The 18,706-nt window shown below is 34.4% G+C and overlaps 1 protein-coding gene across 1 annotated transcript in view; it reads right to left on the bottom strand.

Annotated features, from left to right (window-relative positions):
• Window positions 1-3,524: 3,524 nt before the first annotated feature.
• LOC143232279 (uncharacterized) overlaps window positions 3,525-18,706 on the bottom strand; it is a 41,052-nt gene continuing 25,870 nt past the window's right edge. The window contains exons 4-5 of the mRNA XM_076467476.1: window positions 12,630-12,879; window positions 3,525-6,563 (exon numbers count right to left, since the gene is read on the bottom strand). Of these exons, the coding sequence (XP_076323591.1) occupies window positions 5,185-6,563; window positions 12,630-12,879 (1,629 nt within the window). The 3' untranslated portion in view covers window positions 3,525-5,184. The remainder of the gene's footprint in view (window positions 6,564-12,629; window positions 12,880-18,706) is intronic.

Here is an 18,706-nt window from a genome sequence, read left to right as displayed (position 1 = left end):
GAGAGACATCATGTCTGAGCTAGATATACTCTTTGCCAGCTATGAAAATATGTGTTGCTAAATCGGAAAGGGAAACATCCACAGGCAATGGATGTATCAAATAGTGTATAGTGGCTAAGGCATATCAGACTGTAATGGGTGGGTCAACTAAATTCAAAACCTTGTAATATTGGATATTTGTCTTCCAGTTCATAGCAGAAGGAGAGTCACAACCATTTTCACCTCAAGCTCAGGAAGCAGGAGAAATACAAATTCTGTTCTAATTACTCAAGCATAACACCTCTGTGTAAAATCAGTGCACAACCAAAACCAGGCCACCTGCGAATTGATATTTTAGGGATGAATGTAATGTGGTGGTTCATTCATATTCAAAACCAGGCAGCATTGAGAATTTAATGTCCAGGTCAAGGTAGTAAGAAGACCCTCAACCAGTCACACGTGTGAGGACTTATGTTAACTAGTCTAGTTCTAATCCAACACCAGACCACACAGGTATCAACATCTAGATGGTGGTAGGATGAAGGGTTCCAGCTGAAGGAAGGTGAATTATCTCTAATGCATAACCAGGTGTTAGATATTGTTTATCCAGTCTATGGTAGGAGGAGGGTTCAAACCATTTACACTGACAGAATAGGATTGAACAAACTCAAGAGGATGCTTTCATGGTTCATCACTCCAGCAGCTAGAAGCTGATAAGTGGCAAAAATTCCTGAAGCAACGTAGAAGGACAAAACATTGGGAAGTCCATAGAAAAACTTTAAAATTGCAGTGAATGACCACAAAACTGTTTTTAAAAGCAGGCTGTCTTGATTTATTCAATGAGGATAGAAGGAATGGGCAGCTATCCCAACATTGCTTAATTCACGACAGTCAATATTTTGGACATAGTCAAGATGCAAAACATTGTGAGGATGAACCTATTAGCAGTCTTGTGGAACACCCCATCTCAACAGTAGTTACTATAGATCATAATGGCTATACAATGAGAATTTATGGATTAGTATACCTGAACAGGCACCACTCATCACAGAGCAGAATTCAAGATGTACATTTCTGACCCTGAAAGAGAGAAAAAAACTTACCCACTCACAGTTAAACCTAGATGTGGAGAATGATAATAGGCATTATTCAGTATCCAGATGAATAGATGGTCACACAATGAAGGTAATGGGAAATAAATGTATTATGTATGTTCCACATGTCAGTCTGAATGATTTTCTCCAATGAAAAACCAAAACGGGTAGCCAAGAAAAGAAGGGGACCAGACTTGATGAGAGGATACTTAGAAAAGAAGTTGAAAATCAAAAACAATGATAAATAAGCCAATCCAATAAGCTGGCAAATCCATCCCATAAGGGTGGTATGGGAATATCATGGAGAAAGGGTTCTAATGGCTAAAGAATTTGATAGGCACTAAGCAAAGGAAAAGATTATACCTGGAGAACTAATAGCTCCATTACCAGTAAATGAAGTGGAGAAGGCAAGGTTCAACTAAGACAAGATTTGAAAAACAACCCAAGTAGATAAGCCAACCTACTTGAGTTACCTCTCAAAGAAGGAACCAGGTGTAGTTGAGAGATATCTGATTGGATGGACCTAATAGCATTCCATCATCCATTAAACCCACTCACCACATGAATGAATAAGTCCAGTGAAGGCACTGATCATCCAACAAGATATGTAGGGTGCAGATACCAGCTCAAGTGAAAAACAGCAGAATCAATAAACGTAATCCTTGAAGACAAAAAAAAGGTAATATCTAAATGTTAGGTAAATAGGGATGCAAAAGTATGCATACACAACATCCACTTTCTTCATCCAAACACCAGGAGTAAATGCCCAGTGCAAATGAAGGAAGAAAACAAATGAGTCAGAATACCAGTCCCTAAATCTTATAGGGAATGATAAACAACCTGTACTACGATCCTGTCAGTCATCCTTCTCCAGGTTCTATAGCATCCTTAAGAAGACAATTCTGAACTATTTCAGAGGCATACTGGCAAGAACGAGATTCTCAAGGAGGGTAAAGTGTGAGTGTTGACAACAGAAAATCTAAATGATGTTAAACCACCAAAATGTAATTATCCACAGCATGAACCCCAAAATTTATAGAAAAAGGAAGTACCAAGTAGTCAGAGGAAGGTGCAACATGTAATACAGATGAAATCATGTGACACAGACAAGAGGTAATATACCTGTAACATCATGTCCAGAAAAGCTTAAGACAGTCTGGAGGATTAAAAGAGGGATTATGAGATTACACATTAAAGGAAAAAGGTTAAAAAATACTATCCAAATCGCCATCTTCTTGTTCAAGTTCACTTGGAAAAAGAATAACTGGTTTGGGATCAGGAGACACTACATACCACATAATGAACTCCAATTCTTTACATACAAAAATTGAGACCTCCTCAATTGAAAATGTAGAGCCTAAAGCCTGATAAACTGAGGTGCAGCAGTAGCCATTATTTGAAATTTGGAATTCATAACTGAGAGTTGATAACAAAAGTAAAAACCTACAGTAACTTACATTTTGTAAAGGAAAAAAAAATTGAAAGATTGAAATCAAACAAACAAAATTTCATACGCCTTCATGTTACTGTGAAAAATCAACAAGTGAAGATTGAGTTTTACAATATATAAGAAGCCAGCTACACCAAGAGGATGTGTTGCACTCCTACTGGTGGAGGGATTGCTGCATGCTCATTTGCATGATACTGTCCAGCTGTACCACATTAAAACATAAGAGGTAGATGGAAGTACCAAGGCTAGTAGCAAGCAAAAAATTTTATATCTAGAAAAAGCAGAACTGAATGAGAAAAACTATGGGATAAGGTATCATACTGGACATTATTAGCAAGAATACAAATAATAATTTCCTGATTGGTTCACTTTGAATACCTGACTACCTCCCAAAAGCAACAAGTTTTCACTTCAATGCTTCTCATATGAATGAGGTGGCAGATCATCCACTTGTAAATATGGGATTAAATAAACTACTAAGATAAATAGTAACATAAAATTCACTTACAACATCATATAAAATAATTATATCTATAGGTTTCCAATAAAATAAAATAGATTTTTAATTACATTTCATATTGAACATTTTATAATTGCACAAAACATACAAGTTGAGTTAAATACAAACTATTAAAATGATATATTTGATAATTCATATAATCTCTTCAACACAATTAATCAATTTACTGCACAGCATAATATTTTAAATAAGCATTAGACGTACTTTCCATGAGGTCAAATGATTTCTACTGGAGATACAGCTAACATACGAAGCATCAAATAACTGTGCTAATATAGTATCGTATTCATTAATGATTTCTTGATACAAAAGAAAAATGTTTTACACGAGTGGAAAAACTGTAATATTCCTGGAAAGTATGAAGAGTCCTCCTTTCAACTAGTTCAATACACAGAGTTGGTTAATAATACAGAGATAAGCTGTTCTCACTAAACATTGTGGACTACTAAGAATTTATTCTTAATAATCACAAAAACTTTGGTTACTTTAGTATATTACTTTATTACCTTAAGGATAATAGTTTCATCTGAGTTACATATAATACACAAGTAATAATGTATTTATAAAAATAAAAGAAACAGAATTATTAACTTCAAGACATTTCTCAACATTGTAACGTAAACAATATAAATTCAAGTTTACACACCTTAAGGATTTCTAACCTCAAAAATTGTTTGATACTGATATCTGTATAAAAGTTGCAAAATTCCATATCTTTCAATTTCCATCAGAAATGCCAGCATATTAATCTTCAGGATATAGTAAGTTGTTTAACATAGAAAGGTTGATTTGTTGTTGTAAGAAAATCTTGTAACAAACATCATAAAGTAACTCTTATCAACAAGAATGTGAAAAAAACTGCATCTTGCCTTATGATAAAACTTAAGATGTGTGGTTAAAACATTTAGAAACATCTTTGTTTTGTAACAATAAATAACTGTGATTTAAATGAAGTATTACTATTATTAATTAAACACCACAAGACATATGAGTAAACCAATCAACTTTTACATACTTTTGTTTCTAGTATGAAATCATTAAAACATTTGGAGAATAGTTAAAGCGACAGAAATATGAAATAATAAAAGACTTTTCTTATGAAAAGTTTCAACTAAGAATAAATCACATTATTACTGAGTAAATATTTCAGCAAGATCCAAAACATTAACTATCAACTTTATGAGAGTTTAACAAAGAAGTAGGATTACTTCTAAAATAAACTTTCAGTGCAGCAATTATACTATGCATTTGTGTCTTAAAATACTTATACATATTCTATAAAATCAAGTCTAGTTTCAAAGGTACAATAAACACACGGTAAAATAATTAACACTTTGAATAACGTAACATTCTGAACATCTGAAAGGCACTAAATAAACAAGTCATTTTATATTGTACATAAGTTTTCTTGTCAACTTATCATCTGCCTTTAATTTCTTAGTATAAAGTATATAAACTGTAGTTTTATATTCTTTGTTCATTTTACATCATTTGTTTGTTTAATTACATATATAAGCTTAGATAGAAGTTTAACACTATTATCAATGTTAAACAATATGTTGCAATGTGGCAAATAGTATTATCACTATTTTCAATGCTGCCAGTGGGAAAACTATGTTGCTGTGAAGTAAAAACAAGTAAACGTTTACCAAAATCTTGGTACCCTTGCCTCCTTTCCAATGAATGTTATATAATACTGATATGTTATTGCTGAAAAACATTAATCATCTAATAATTTGTGAAATCCAAAAAATGGGTTAAACAGCATTCAATTTGTCCTACATTTGAGTCCTAAGCTTCTTTCAATATACTAACAGTCTTAACTTGTAATAGAATAAGATATTTCTACAAACTATTATACAAAATGTCTCCAAACCAGCTGACTGTAAACTCATACACATTTACTCTAACATGACAAACACACGTGAAGCTTAGACTCAAACTATTACAATTTTTACTTAATTATACAGTTCATTAGAAGCCATGAATTGTCCTTGAATGATCTCCATTTCTCAAAAGTTTTTAGAACTGTGTAAAACGTTTAGAAAAATTTGATCACTGATCAAATCATTCATGTCACAAAACATATGTAATAAATAATAAATTTGGGAACTTGACAAATTACAATTATTAAATCCACATCACACCTTTTTATTAGAGGAAACATGTCTATTAGATCGGTCTCTCAAGAAGTACTGTCTTTCAAAAATATTTTGATCCTTCTGATTTTCTTGATCAAAAATTTCTTGAAGCTTCATAGCAAGTATGCGATCATTTTCTTCTTGGTTAAGTTCATTAGTTTCACTAATGTTACTATCTGTGCTTATTTGACTGTCCTGTGATGCTTGCTGCCATAAATGTTGGTGGCTGGTAGTCTTTATTGCATTGAAACTGTGCCTTTGGCTTCTCAGTGTTTTTAATTTTCTCTTTGTTTCTGATATTTTCTTATGCTCTGAGCTTTGCTTGCTCTTAAGTGAATCATTAGACACATCTGTTCTTGTAAAGTAGTTTTTACCATTTATTTTATTAATACTTTTTTTCTTTGAATGAGTCTTCTCTGTTTCTGAATTCTCTTGTTCCGAGTCAGTAGTTTCGGAGATTATACTTAAGATATCATATTGAGTATTTGTGTATTTTCTCTTTCGTAACTTTATTTCATCATCAGTTTCACTTGCAAAAAGGTCTTCATAATATGTTTTACACAGGCTACCTACTTTCTGTCCACAGTGGCTTGCATTATCCTTAGAACTTTTGTTACTACTGGATTTTGATGTGAATTTTTTCTTCATTTTGTACACTCTACCTGGACTTGACTGGATGCTTGTATTTGTATTATTAAGATGTATATGTGTAGTTTTAATGATGGGTTGCTTTGAATTCTGTTCATTTTGAAATAGAGGTGAATAGTAATTACAATTTTGTTCATGAGATGTTAAAACACAAGGTATAAAGCCATATTTGTAGCCTGTTGTTTCTGTGGAGATTGGTGTTTGTGAATTTATCTGAAATGGAACATGTTTTTGTACCTTTTTTTTAGAGGAAACATCTTCTGATTTGTTTTTATTTCCAACACAAGACACATTTACTTTTTCATGATTTTGAGTAGAAAGTTTGGCTTTGCAAAGTCCAGAAGGACCAGGTACAGCTAATTTATCAGAAGTGCAAACAGACTGAAAACTGGTAAATGGTGTTCTAGTGTGTGAAGATATCAAAGTTAAGTCATTTGAAGACTTGGCTTTTTCCTTTACACTTTCAAATAACCTTGGACTATGTTTTTGTGGATATTCCTCATCAATACTTTCAAGCTTCATAAAACCTGAACCGAAATACTTGTCACTATTAGACCTTCCAAAGTCTAACTTTCGTGCTTTAGTTCGAACAAGTTTGGGTTCCTCAAATTTCCCACTGGGAAGTCTTTTAGGAGGAGTACGAGGGGCAATCTTGATGGGCCTGAAGTGGGTCATCTCTGGTTTGATGCTGTCATAGCTCTCCCAGCTGTTGCTATCAGACTTGGGACTGCCTAAATTGGTGCAAAGGGGGAAAATGTTTTTATAAAAGCAAGCACATACAAACTGAGATATATTTTAATATATTCACAATTTATTTTTTAAAAGTAGCAACAATGAATAATTCATTCATTTCACATGTTCATAAATATTTGTGTTTACTCACAAAAGCAAAACAATGGGCTTTCTATGTGTCCACCCTGAGGATAAACACCCAAGTTTTAGCATTTCTAAATAAAACCCATATTTTGTAGGAACATAATCAACATTTTAATAATACTTTCTTATTGATACTATGGAAATTAGACACTAGTACAATTGACGACTTCAGAAACAAAATATTAAACGAAGTGTGTGTGGCCATGGCTTTCAATTAACATAAACAAGTCAAAACGTTTGAAATGTGAATAATTTATTTACGGTTCTATAACAGAATAAATATATATATAAACACAGATGAATATCTGAAAATATGGGTTGCAAATGTGGTGGTAAATTTGAATCATTTGAAATTTCTAAACATTCTAGTCATTTCACTATTTTGATTAGGATAAAATGGATGAATACTGGAAAATTTTTTATTGGGTAAAATTTTTGGAAGTAATAAACAGTTCACCTAAGAGGAATACAGAGATTTCTATAATGCAATCGTTTGGATAAATTGCTCCAACTTAACTTTTATTGTTGCATCTAGGGTAGCCAATGTAAACAAAACTACTACATTTTGGAATACTTTGATCTAAATGTCAGCTATGCAAGTTAATGAACTTATGTAAAGCCATTTCATACACTACATTTAAACTGCAACAGTACTTTAAAAAATACTATAGCATCAATCTTCTAGGTCAGCAGTTCCCAATTATTTTCTACACTAGGCCACTTCAGATGATGATAAAACCACAGAGAATATATCATTCCCCAAATATAGGTTTGAAATATCTGATCAGTGTGAAGGCCACAAATCAAGATATTGAGGGCCTGTGGTTCATTTATTGGGAAATACTGTTGTAGGCCATTAAAGAAATTGAAATAGTACATTGTAAGTGACCCAAACTTTAAGTACATTAGGTTTGGTTGGGTTTGTTTTGAATTTCACACAAAGCTACATGAGGGCTATCTGTGCTAGTTATCCCTAATTTAGCAGTGTAAACTAGAGGAAAGGCAGCTAGTCATCACCATCCACCATCAACTCTTGGACTACTCTTTTACCAATGAATAGTGAATTGACTGTCACATTATAATGCTCCCATGGCTGAAAAGGCGAGCGTGTTTGGTGTGACAGGTATTTAAACCCGCGACCCTCAGATTATGAGTCAAGTGCCTTATCCACCTGGCCATGCCAGGCCAAGTATATTAGACCTAGGTCACATGTACTGTATTGAAAATATGAAAGCACATCATTTCCAAAACTAAGTTATAATAAAGGAAACCTTTAAAATATGTCAAGCATATAAAAGAAAATATTATGTAGTGACACACACAACCAACATAATCATGCACAACCTTATCCACTTTCAAAGGTTTTTACACTTTTGTTTCAAAAGGTAAAATTTTAACTAAAAACAATTATTCTATGAAATGTACCTTGATGCTTGTGGCTGATTCTGGTAACTAAATGTGATACTGTTCTATTTTAATTCTGTTGTTTTAGGACCAATAGTTTACATCACTGTTAAGATTTATTGTTAAATAGGTGTGTATTATCCTGCTGTATTATAAGTATATAAATGTGTGCTTCAGATATTTCTTTAATGGTATTTGAGTATCTGCTGCTACATTTTATAGACAGATTTGTTGAAGAGAACAGTATGTTCCTAACATTTTTACCAAATTTAATTTTTTTGGTGGACAATTTAGTTCTGCACAATACAATCCTAAAACAGTTCAAATCATTCACTCAATCCAATAATTTAAAGAAAGTAATGAAATTCAAGCTCACCATATTATAAGATTTATCTTCAAAGAAAATAAATTTAAAAGTCAACTTAAAAGCTTAGCTTTATCTTTTTTAAACTGTGATTAGTGTGATTTGTAAAATTTTACATGTACATAAAGAGTACTGACTTGATATACATTTAATTGATATTAAAGTTTGAGAAAAGATATCGTACAATAGTTTTTATAATTATAGTTACTCTTCATTGAAATAAACATGTTTCAATTGAGTAAATTTAATTGAAAATAGTTTTTTCCTAAAATAGAATCATATTTTCGGTTTCATTCCTGAATAGATATTCCTCACCAGTATATATGTTGCATTGTAGCCTAAAGAGTGCATAATTATTCTTCTGATTTGAAGCAATTGCAGATTTTTACTGTCATCACAATGGTATAAATTGCAACATTAAGGACCCTTTATATGATATTATTTTATTGTCTACTGACTGACAGACAACACACTACTATATAGTAGTTAAAACAGGTGACTCCCTCCAGACAGCCTTCTGCCCCCTCTTGGGGAAATTACTGTATGGAAATTTGTTATTTTAATATGTTTATCTTAGTTCACCTGGAAGACATGTCTTAGACTTGCAAGAAAGCCTCAAGTGAGATTAATGCTGCAGTTAAGTTACCAGCTCTGTTTTTGTGTGAGAAGAAAACTGACTGTAATATTTTTATAAATGTAGCTTTCTAACAAGATGGTATTCTTTCTGCATTTTTTACTATGGTTCTGTACAGCTTGTTGAAATTAAGTAATAAAAACAAAACACATTTCACATTTTTTTCTTCTGGTTTTTATGTCTTGAGAAAATTAGCTACTTTACTTATTAACTACAAGCTTCCTATTACCAAGACATCATGTTTTTAAATTCAGTTCTAAAATTGACATTTCATACAGCCAGTGACATTTACAAATATCATCTCCTTTGGTTCACTGTCAATCAAAAAGCTGAGATAGTAGTCATTAGAAACCAGTTTTAAAGAAGTAACCAAATAACGTCAAATTGTTATTATTGATTTTATCCCTAACAATCACACATAAGGCGCCAATCTGGTTCAGAAAGCAAGTTTAAAATGGATGACAAAATATCCTGGTAGCTACGTTGTGATTTAAAAAAAAGTGTTGTCTATTATTTCCAAAAAACAGAAATCAATGTAGTTTCTACCCAAAAGGTGAAAATAAAACACAGAAAAAAGTTATGATATTCAAACTAGCATGAACAAGGTTTACAGGACTTACTGTACCTTTTACAAGTTGGGGGTAAAAGGGCTACAGGGTTAGTCACTTAATTTGAAGACTTATCTCACTAAGCCAAAAAAAACAAACTTTATCATGCACAAGTTTAGTGATGGCAATAAACAGCAGCCTTTAACAGCCACTAAACAAGTTGAAAATGAACAAACTATTTCATAAGAAATTTTGTAAAAAAAGACATTAGTCTTCAAAGTAATTCAGTATGCTTGTGACATGACAAACACACTGCTACATGTCACAGGTGTGTGTTGATAAAAAACAAACACAAGAAATAGATTAGACCCTGTTTAGTAATATGTGAAACAGCTGTAACATTTTCCTTGAAAATATGAAGAGTACATATGTTCTATTCTTATTTAACAGAAAGATTAGTTAGAGGAGGCTACAAAGGACTGGAAACTTTTCTCAACTGCATGTGCCTATAGAGGAAGTAATTTACAGCCTTTTATGTAAAAAAGCCTTCATCAGGACAAATAATGTTAGTTGTGAGGTGTAATACAAAATTAAAAAAATGGTGATTAGTGGAAGCAAAGTAGAAAGAAATCTCAGAAACATTTAGCCTGAAAATCTGAAGCAAAAGCAGCTTGAAATAGTCAAATCATCTGTAAATGGGAGCTCTGGTGTACAAAAGTCATGATGTCAGAATTAATTTGGTGCTTAGGTTGAATGAATGATTTTCTTGTTGACTGTTGTGTTCTTTGAAGAGGAAAGGAGATCATACTCGACTGAAACCTATGCCTTAAACATAGTCCATAATTATTTGGAGAGTTATAATGAAAAATAACTTCCTTCAATTTTTTCTATTTTCCAGTGCAGTAAGGAGTCAAGGATTTTGTATCGATTCCAGTTGATAACATGACCACTATTGTAGTTAAGTTCAGCTTAGGATGATTTTGTCAGATATAGTTCTATGCTAGTATCTTGGTGTTCCTTTGATTCTGTGATACTGTTTGCCCAATTTATTGAATGTGTACTTCTCCACAGGAACAAGGTACCTTTCACTTAATGTTTATTTCTTTGTCTCTACAAATCAGATTTCACTCACTTTCATGGGTAGGATTTTGAACATTCTATTGAATTTGAAGTACTCTTACATTAAAATGTTTATCTTTACTTCTACACTTATAGCTTAATCTAGGAGAAAATGGTGGGATGATATTAAAGTTCGAGTTTTTTGAAATGAGCAAAAAACCATTTCCAAATCTCACTTTTAACAGAGAGAAGGTGGCAAGACAAAAAAACACAGATAGTGCATTGGTTTTCTACAGACATAGTGAAATGATGGCCCTGTTGGTCGACGAAGATGTCTAAAAAGGAAAGGCACCATTTTCTTCAATTCTCAAAATGAACCTGATGTTGTTGTCACAGAAGTTGGGGTTCGGTTTTAAAAAATCATTAAGAATTCATAGTTCATCGGAACAAATTACAAATGTGTTGTCACTGTATCTTTTTTTTCTACAGTTGTGGTTTCAGAAGGATAAATTTAAAACCTTGGTTTCAAAGATGTTCACATATAAGTTGTAAAGGATAGGCAAGAGATAGTGAAACCCATGGGGAAGGCCATGAGTTTATTCACAGAATACTTCTTGGTATTGGAAATAAGTATTCTCATGGCAAGGTGAAGAGAGTTCCAACATAGCAACAACATGTAAAGTGACTTGTAATTTCAAGAGGTAATTTATGTTAGTGTTTTTCTGGGCAGCAAGTAATCACGGTTGATTGGATGATCAAGAATCATAACTGTAACATTAAAGCCCACAAAGCAAATTTTAAGGTAGTAAGATGAAACCCTTGTCCTCCTTGATGAAAATGTCAAAGCATTTTATGTACATTTCCACACATTTCTTGAGACAGCAAAAAACAGTAATAAGGTATTGTTATCAGTTGTGGGAAACAGAATCTATAGCACTAACAACAGAGGAATATCTGGTTTGTGTATCTTGGGTAACCCAAACAGTTGCTGTAGTCTGTTACTCTTAGAGGTGACACTAAATAGTGGTTTTTTCTCTCCCCCATAGAAAATTACAATATATACATATGACCTTTTACCACTGCTCTAAAACCACTATGTAAAAGATTCTGTAGTTACATTACCAACTAAATTACTATACAGTACAATACTATCAACAGTATTCTTGTCATTCCTATTCATCTTCCACCATGCATTTTTGTTTATGAGGCACTGCTAGACACATATTTAACTTGTGAGAAAAACTGACACATAATTAAATAAACAGTAAAATACTGACACAGCATGTCAAGTCAATTGTAATCACTATTACTACTAATGAAATAGCATTAGATAAAACTGTTCTCTTTCTTAATCAATGAGCTTCACACTTTTTTTTCCATAAGGGCATGAATAAAGTTGAAACAAAACTAAAACAGGCCACCATTTCTGAAACTTAATATAATTACCTTTTAATTTACTAAATTTTATAGATAATAGCCCAATGTTTTAAGTTGTACTATTTGATTTTAAAGCCAAAAAAATAAAATTAAATCAAAATATCCTCAATAAGGATATTTCTTGAAAAAATATGAAAAACTTTGATAATTTGAGATTCAAAATATACAATAAAAGTAATTTACAAAACTGTGAAACTTGAAAATTCAAATTTAAAAACGAAAGAAGGAACATTTACAACAACTAAAGAATCAAATATTTATTTCTCTGTGAGTAACTATAATTGTTTTTAACAAACGATATCCAATAACAAAGTACAGTCACTTTGTTTTATATATATATTGCCCTCAATTCAAAAGAACTCAAATTCAGAAAACTGTAATGAATTATTTAAAACATTTATAAAGTTCCACTTAGAATCTTGACTGGTTTCAAGGTAGCAACTTCAGATGGGTAACAATTTTTCCAGTTACTTACTTCTACGAGATGTGCCCAGTGATGATGTAGATTTTGGCCTATCTGACATACAGTCAGAGCTGGTACCCAAAACTGTGCTAACACTATGAACACCCTGCCTGGATCTTTGAAACAAAGACAATGATACTGAGTCGTTCACTGGAGGCACAGTTTTTCTTCCTGAATCTCCTGAACAGATTATCTGAGGCAGCTGCTCAGATATCTCCTGAAGAAACTTTTCTACAAAAACTGTGTTATCCAGATCATCTTGCTAATAGCAAAAAAAAAAAAAAAAAAAAATTAACTAAATAACATTTGAACTTCTAAAAGCAAGTAACAAATACTACATACATTTTCTTAGCAAATACTAGCAGACACACTTAATGATAGTGCAGAATTTGTAATTTTTTATGAACAAGATGGTAAGAACAGCATTTATAATAAATTAAATGTACAGCAAGCACTTTTTTAAATAGAAATATATTTTGAAAGTGTTGCTGAAATTTCCATCAGATAAATTTAAGAAAAACTTTCAAAAATAGTTCATATTTATGTTTATAAAAATTACTGTACCTAAGTTCTATCACAGAACCTTTCACAATTTAATACATTTTTTGTCAGTCATAACACAATCATATTTACACAATGAAATTTGGTTTCCATGCTATCATTGGACACTCAAAAATGAAAAAGGTTTGTCACATTAGATACAAAATCCTATATCATAATAAACTGTAGATAGCTCAACACTAATGTTTAAAACCAAGAGAATTAATACACGAAAAGCATTTTTCCTTGCATAGTTGGCTGCTATTTTAACAAAAGGTTGGTTGGTTTGGTGTTTTATGGCACAAAGCAACAAAGCTATCTGCACCAAACATCTGGTAAAAGTTAAAATTAAAGTAAAATTATTAAAATGCATAAAAGGAAATCAAAGTAAAACAAAACAGTTTAATTTTTGAATTAAATACATAAATAGGGCTTATTCCAATTTTTATATCTAGTCTACAGCAGTAAAAGAGAAACCACAGTAATACAAGTTTCAAAAGACTTGTAGCAAAATATTAATTATTATAACTTGCCACAATGACTAATGGGTAGTTCAAACAGCAGCAATAGTCACCTGAAGTTGGCCTTTCCAGTCCTGGTTTCGAATTATTTGACCTTACAGCCATTTTCTAATTTCAAATCAAACTAGATGTACTTTGATTCTTAAAAAGGAACCACATTAAAAAAGGTCCAATGCATAAATTAAAAAAAAACTTAAATAGCATTAAAAAGATTAATGGCCTTTAAAAAACTAAAAACATTTCTAAGGTGGACAGTGTCACCATCACCAATAACACTGTCTGATGTTATGAATAAACCTTAGGACAAAACATGTTTAAAATGGTGCCGTTGTTGAGAGTCGTAACAACAGCAAGACAGTAAAATGTAGCTTATTGTGATCTGAGTGTTACACAGACAACACATTGGTGCAACAATGCCAGATAAAAGAAAATGATGAATTAAAAAGCTGTGACCAATGCATAGTGTAGTTAGAACAACTTCTCTTTCTGATCCTTACAGAAATAACACGACCAAAGGCCAATAGAGGGTGCCATTTTGAAAAGCTTGTTTTTACATTGCTCATTCCAAGTCGATTGCCAACTGGCACAGAGCTGAGCCTTGAATACAGGACCATAGTTCATGTACAGAACAGGCACAGCAGTGATAGTGCCAGAGCACACAGATTTAGCAAATATCAATGTTGACTGGTATCCAGAAAAACTGAATAGAAGCAGATGTTAAAGAGAAATGGGCCAGTCAGTTTTGAATATTGGCAAGAACAGAGTGATAATTAACTTCAAGCAATTCCAGGGCCAGTAGAGAACAAAATGAGTCAATATAAATAGTGCAATTTGAGTACTGCTTAGCTTATATGTGATCCAGGTTGTCCTGAAATGGTGTACAGTTCAGTAGTGAACACAGAAGCTGTAGAGGGGATTCTGCACGCAACCACCGAACTACAACAAATCACTGCAGAGCCCACATAGTCACCTGATTTCAAACCATCTGTATAAATAGGAATGGAAGGATGGTTTGAATGACATTCAGCAAATAACAGACAGTATTTCCAATCAGGAGTGTCTGCTTTTCTCAGATGACTTAAAGATAGGTCACATTTGGAGACTGTAATAAGCCATGGTGGGATGGTTTGACCAGTGGATACAGCAATATTATCCAAGGACAGACCAAATTCATCCAACTGCACCTGGATATGAAGGCCAAAAGGAGCAATAGCAAATCATCTGTTCTGAAAAAGCATGGTCCACCAAGAAAGGAAAACACAACCCCAGGTGGTACGCTTTGGTAAGGAACGAAGTTTCAAAGCCTACAGTAAAGACAGTTGCAAATGGCAGAGGTGCAGAGGAGATTCATAAAACTCTGTGTATAAGCTCTGAACTGGAGAAATGCAGAAAGCCCCGGTGAAGAGCCAAAGTCCCTAACAATGAGTGGGGTCCAGCATTTTCAAAGTAAAAGTCCTAGCAGAGCCACAGTCTAGTTTTGATCGAATAAGAGCATGATATCTTTAGCATAGAACATCAATCTGCTCCCCAAGTGGTGGAAGAGAGAACACAAAGGATGTTCAATGCTCTTGTATATTTGGCCCATAGCTGCTTGATGTGTGGTATAAAGGGACCACAGGTAGTACAACTTCACTGATATAGAGTTCAGGATCAAAGTGAATACGTCATTGGCGGCAAAAGTGCATGCAAAAAGATTTATATTGAGAGAAGTTAAAACCATTTGCTGTGGTCCACTTCAGTAAACGATTGAGGACAATCTGTAGCTGCCTCTCAATATACCTCATGTTCGACAACTAATATAAAATGCGAAACTCGGTAACATACAGCCTGTTTGCAATGGTAAGAGGGAGTTGTTCAGTGATGGCATTAATCTTTATACTGAAAAGGGTAACACTCAAAACACAGCCCTCATGGACTCCAAGTTCCTGTAGAAAAGAACGGGAAAATGCCAAACCCACACGAACTTGGAATTGCCTGACCATTAAAACATTTTTAATAAAAATGGGCAAATGGCAACGTAACCCATATAAATGGAGGTCTTGCAAAATGCCATACCTCCATGTTGTATCATAAGCCTCCTCAATGTCAAAGAATACTGATATAAGATGTTGTCATTTGAGAAAGGCTTCTCTGTTTCAAGTCGAATCAGGTGGTCCATGGTAGGGCGCTGTTGTTGGAACCTGCACTGGGTGGTCAAGAGGAGGTTTTTGGTTTTGAGGAACCAAACAAGACGAGCATTTACCATCCTCTATAAGGTCTTACAAAGACAGCTTGTCAAAGCAACTGAATGGTAGTTTGAAGAGATCTTGGGATCATTCCCAGGCTTAGGGAAAGGAAGGACAATAGCCTGGTGCCAGGCATCAGGAAAAAACATTCTCCTGCCAGATCTGGTTTAAAACAATCAGAAAAATAGCACTTCATTTTGTAGTGTACATCATTTGGTCCAAGCCAGTTTGAGTTCCACCAGTGTAAAGGGATGATTATTGTCATAGAGACAATCAGCTTGAAAGGAAAGAGGTGATCGCTCTGCCTGAGTCTTGATGGCTAAGAAGGTGGAGGATAAAGCAAAGGAGCTAGATACCTGGCAAAAGCTTTCACCTAGAGTACTGGCGATGCTCCGTGTATTTGCTACTTCCTTGCCATCAGAGAGCAAAACTGAGAGGGGGACAGAATTATATTTCCCACTGACTTTTCGAATATTGTCCCATATGGCTTTGGAACTGGTGGTAGAAAATATGCTAGTTGTGAACTTAATCCAAGATTTCTTTTGGCTTTGACATCTTACCCACCAAGCATGCACATGGGCCTGTTGGAAAGTAATGTGGTGCGAGAGTGTGGGATACTTACAAAACTTATCACAGGTCCATTTTTGAGCCTTCTGTGTCATATTGCAGGCTGAATTCTACCACGGACGAGGATATCGTGGAAAATGTGTCAAGATTTTAGGAATACATTGAGCAGCTGACTGTATAATACAGTCAGTTACTGCTGCCACATAGTCATCTAATGATGGCAGGATCAAGTTCTGTAAAAGCAGTGAAAGAAGGCCAGTTTGCTTGATCCAGCTTCCACTCGGGCACACTGGTCAGGTGGCATTGACCACAACCAATCTCTCTCCAAATTATAGGAAAATGATCACTGCCTCATGGGTTATTGTCAACCCTCCATGAAAAATGGAAGAATAGTGAAGGGGAGCAAATTCAAAGATCAATAGCAGTAAAGGACTCAGTAGGTGCATGAAAATAAGTATAAGAATCAGTATTGAAAAGAGAAAGGTTGTGATCAGAGAATATAAGCTCTATGGAACGACCCCTCCCATCAATATCAGCACTTCCCTAGAGAGGATGATGTCCATTAAAGTCCTCCAGGATTATAAAGGAAGATGGCAACTGTTCAATGAGAGCTTCAAGGGCTGATTGATCATAGGTGCCCCCAGGCAACAGGTAGAGAAAACAATGATGGTTCAACCCAAGGAAGCACAAATGGCTAAGGCCTCCAAGGGTGTGTCAAATGGCAAAGACAGGGTGAGCACAAGTTGATCAACCAACATTGCCATCTCTCCATGCACTCATCCATTACACAGCCTGTCATTTCTGTAGAAAAAAAACTGTATTGGCAGATTTCAGAAATTTTTCCCTGTGAAAGACATACAGGATCGTAGGAAGCAATCAGTGTTTTGATGTCATCCAGATTAGAATGTAAACCTTGACAGTTCCATTTTATCAAGATGGCCATTTTTATTTATGTGTAGGTGAATTGGGTAGAGAGCCCTTCCATTTATGACCATATCTTTTTTCTTTGTTATCTTTATTCGAGGGAGGTCTGTTGACCTCTATGGATCTTGCCCTGGGTCAACTGGGCAGGTCTTTGCTGTTGGAAGATGATTCCAGCAACTGAGGATGTAAACAAATGATCATTTTGCATCTTCAGGCAGGAGAAGAAGATGTACCTAAGGAAATGCCCATACCTGGAACCAAAGGAAGTGGATCTTTGGGTTTGCTAGAAGGTATGTCAGGGACAGAGATGGGTGTTGACATTGATTCATCAACTTTTTTAACCACAGAGGTCAAAAGACTTTTCATTTGGTTTGAGAACAATTTTTTTGGAGGCACAGAGAGATCTGTCTGCACTCCCACTGTAGTAGTGAAATGAAATGCAGCAGCATACATCTAAGATGAAGTGTTGGACAGCAACTTTCGAGCCTCAGGGTAAGTAATGTTTTGAATAATCTTCAAATGATGCACCTCTTTCTCTTCCACCCATTTAGGGCAAGAATAAAAGTAGAATGGGTGAGAGCCATTGCAATTGATGCCATGAGGGTCCATTTCACACTCACAGGCATCATAGTTCCTTGATGTGTGCTCCTTGAGGTGGCACTGACACTGGAAGCATCTGAGAGGGTTTGGAATATAAAGCTGTAGCTTGCAATTAAGGTAACCTGCCTTCATGGTGGCAGGTGGATGCAATGAAGTAAATGTCAGAATGAGGATGTTGGTCGGCATCATAATTTCATCTTTGCAAGTGAAGATACGCCTCACTGCAAAAACTCATTGAGCGGAGAAACCAGCAAAAATCTCTGACTCAGGGATGTTCTTCAAATCCCTCTCAACAATAACTCCTCATAACGAATTCAAAGTAGCACAAGGCATAACCTCAATAGCTATATCCCCAATTGCCTTTGAATGCAAGAGGAGTTCACTGTGTTGAGATGTGGATGTTTCCAGCAATATGTCACCAGAGCAAAGCTTTTTAACTGATTTTGGAGATCCAGCAAGTCCCTCTAGTCCCTCCTGAATGAAAAAGGGAGACATCTGTCCTAAATATTTTTCTGAAAGAGAATGTAGGATAAGAAAATGAGGTACAACAGGTGTTACAGATGTTGAAGATTGCTGCTCAGTATTTAAGTTTTTATTTAGAGCATCCATAATAAAAATAGGAAATTTCAGTGCTCACTGATCCCATCCACCATGGAGCCCTATAAGAGAATGCACTATAATGCCAAACAAGGACACTGCAGCAACACCAGAG

The sequence above is a fragment of the Tachypleus tridentatus genome, chromosome 11 (genome assembly GCF_004210375.1).
Source record: "Tachypleus tridentatus isolate NWPU-2018 chromosome 11, ASM421037v1, whole genome shotgun sequence".
Lineage (NCBI taxonomy): Eukaryota > Metazoa > Arthropoda > Merostomata > Xiphosura > Limulidae > Tachypleus > Tachypleus tridentatus.
The sequence above is the reverse complement of the archived record's forward strand: the minus strand, read 5'-3'. Positions and strand labels throughout refer to the sequence as shown.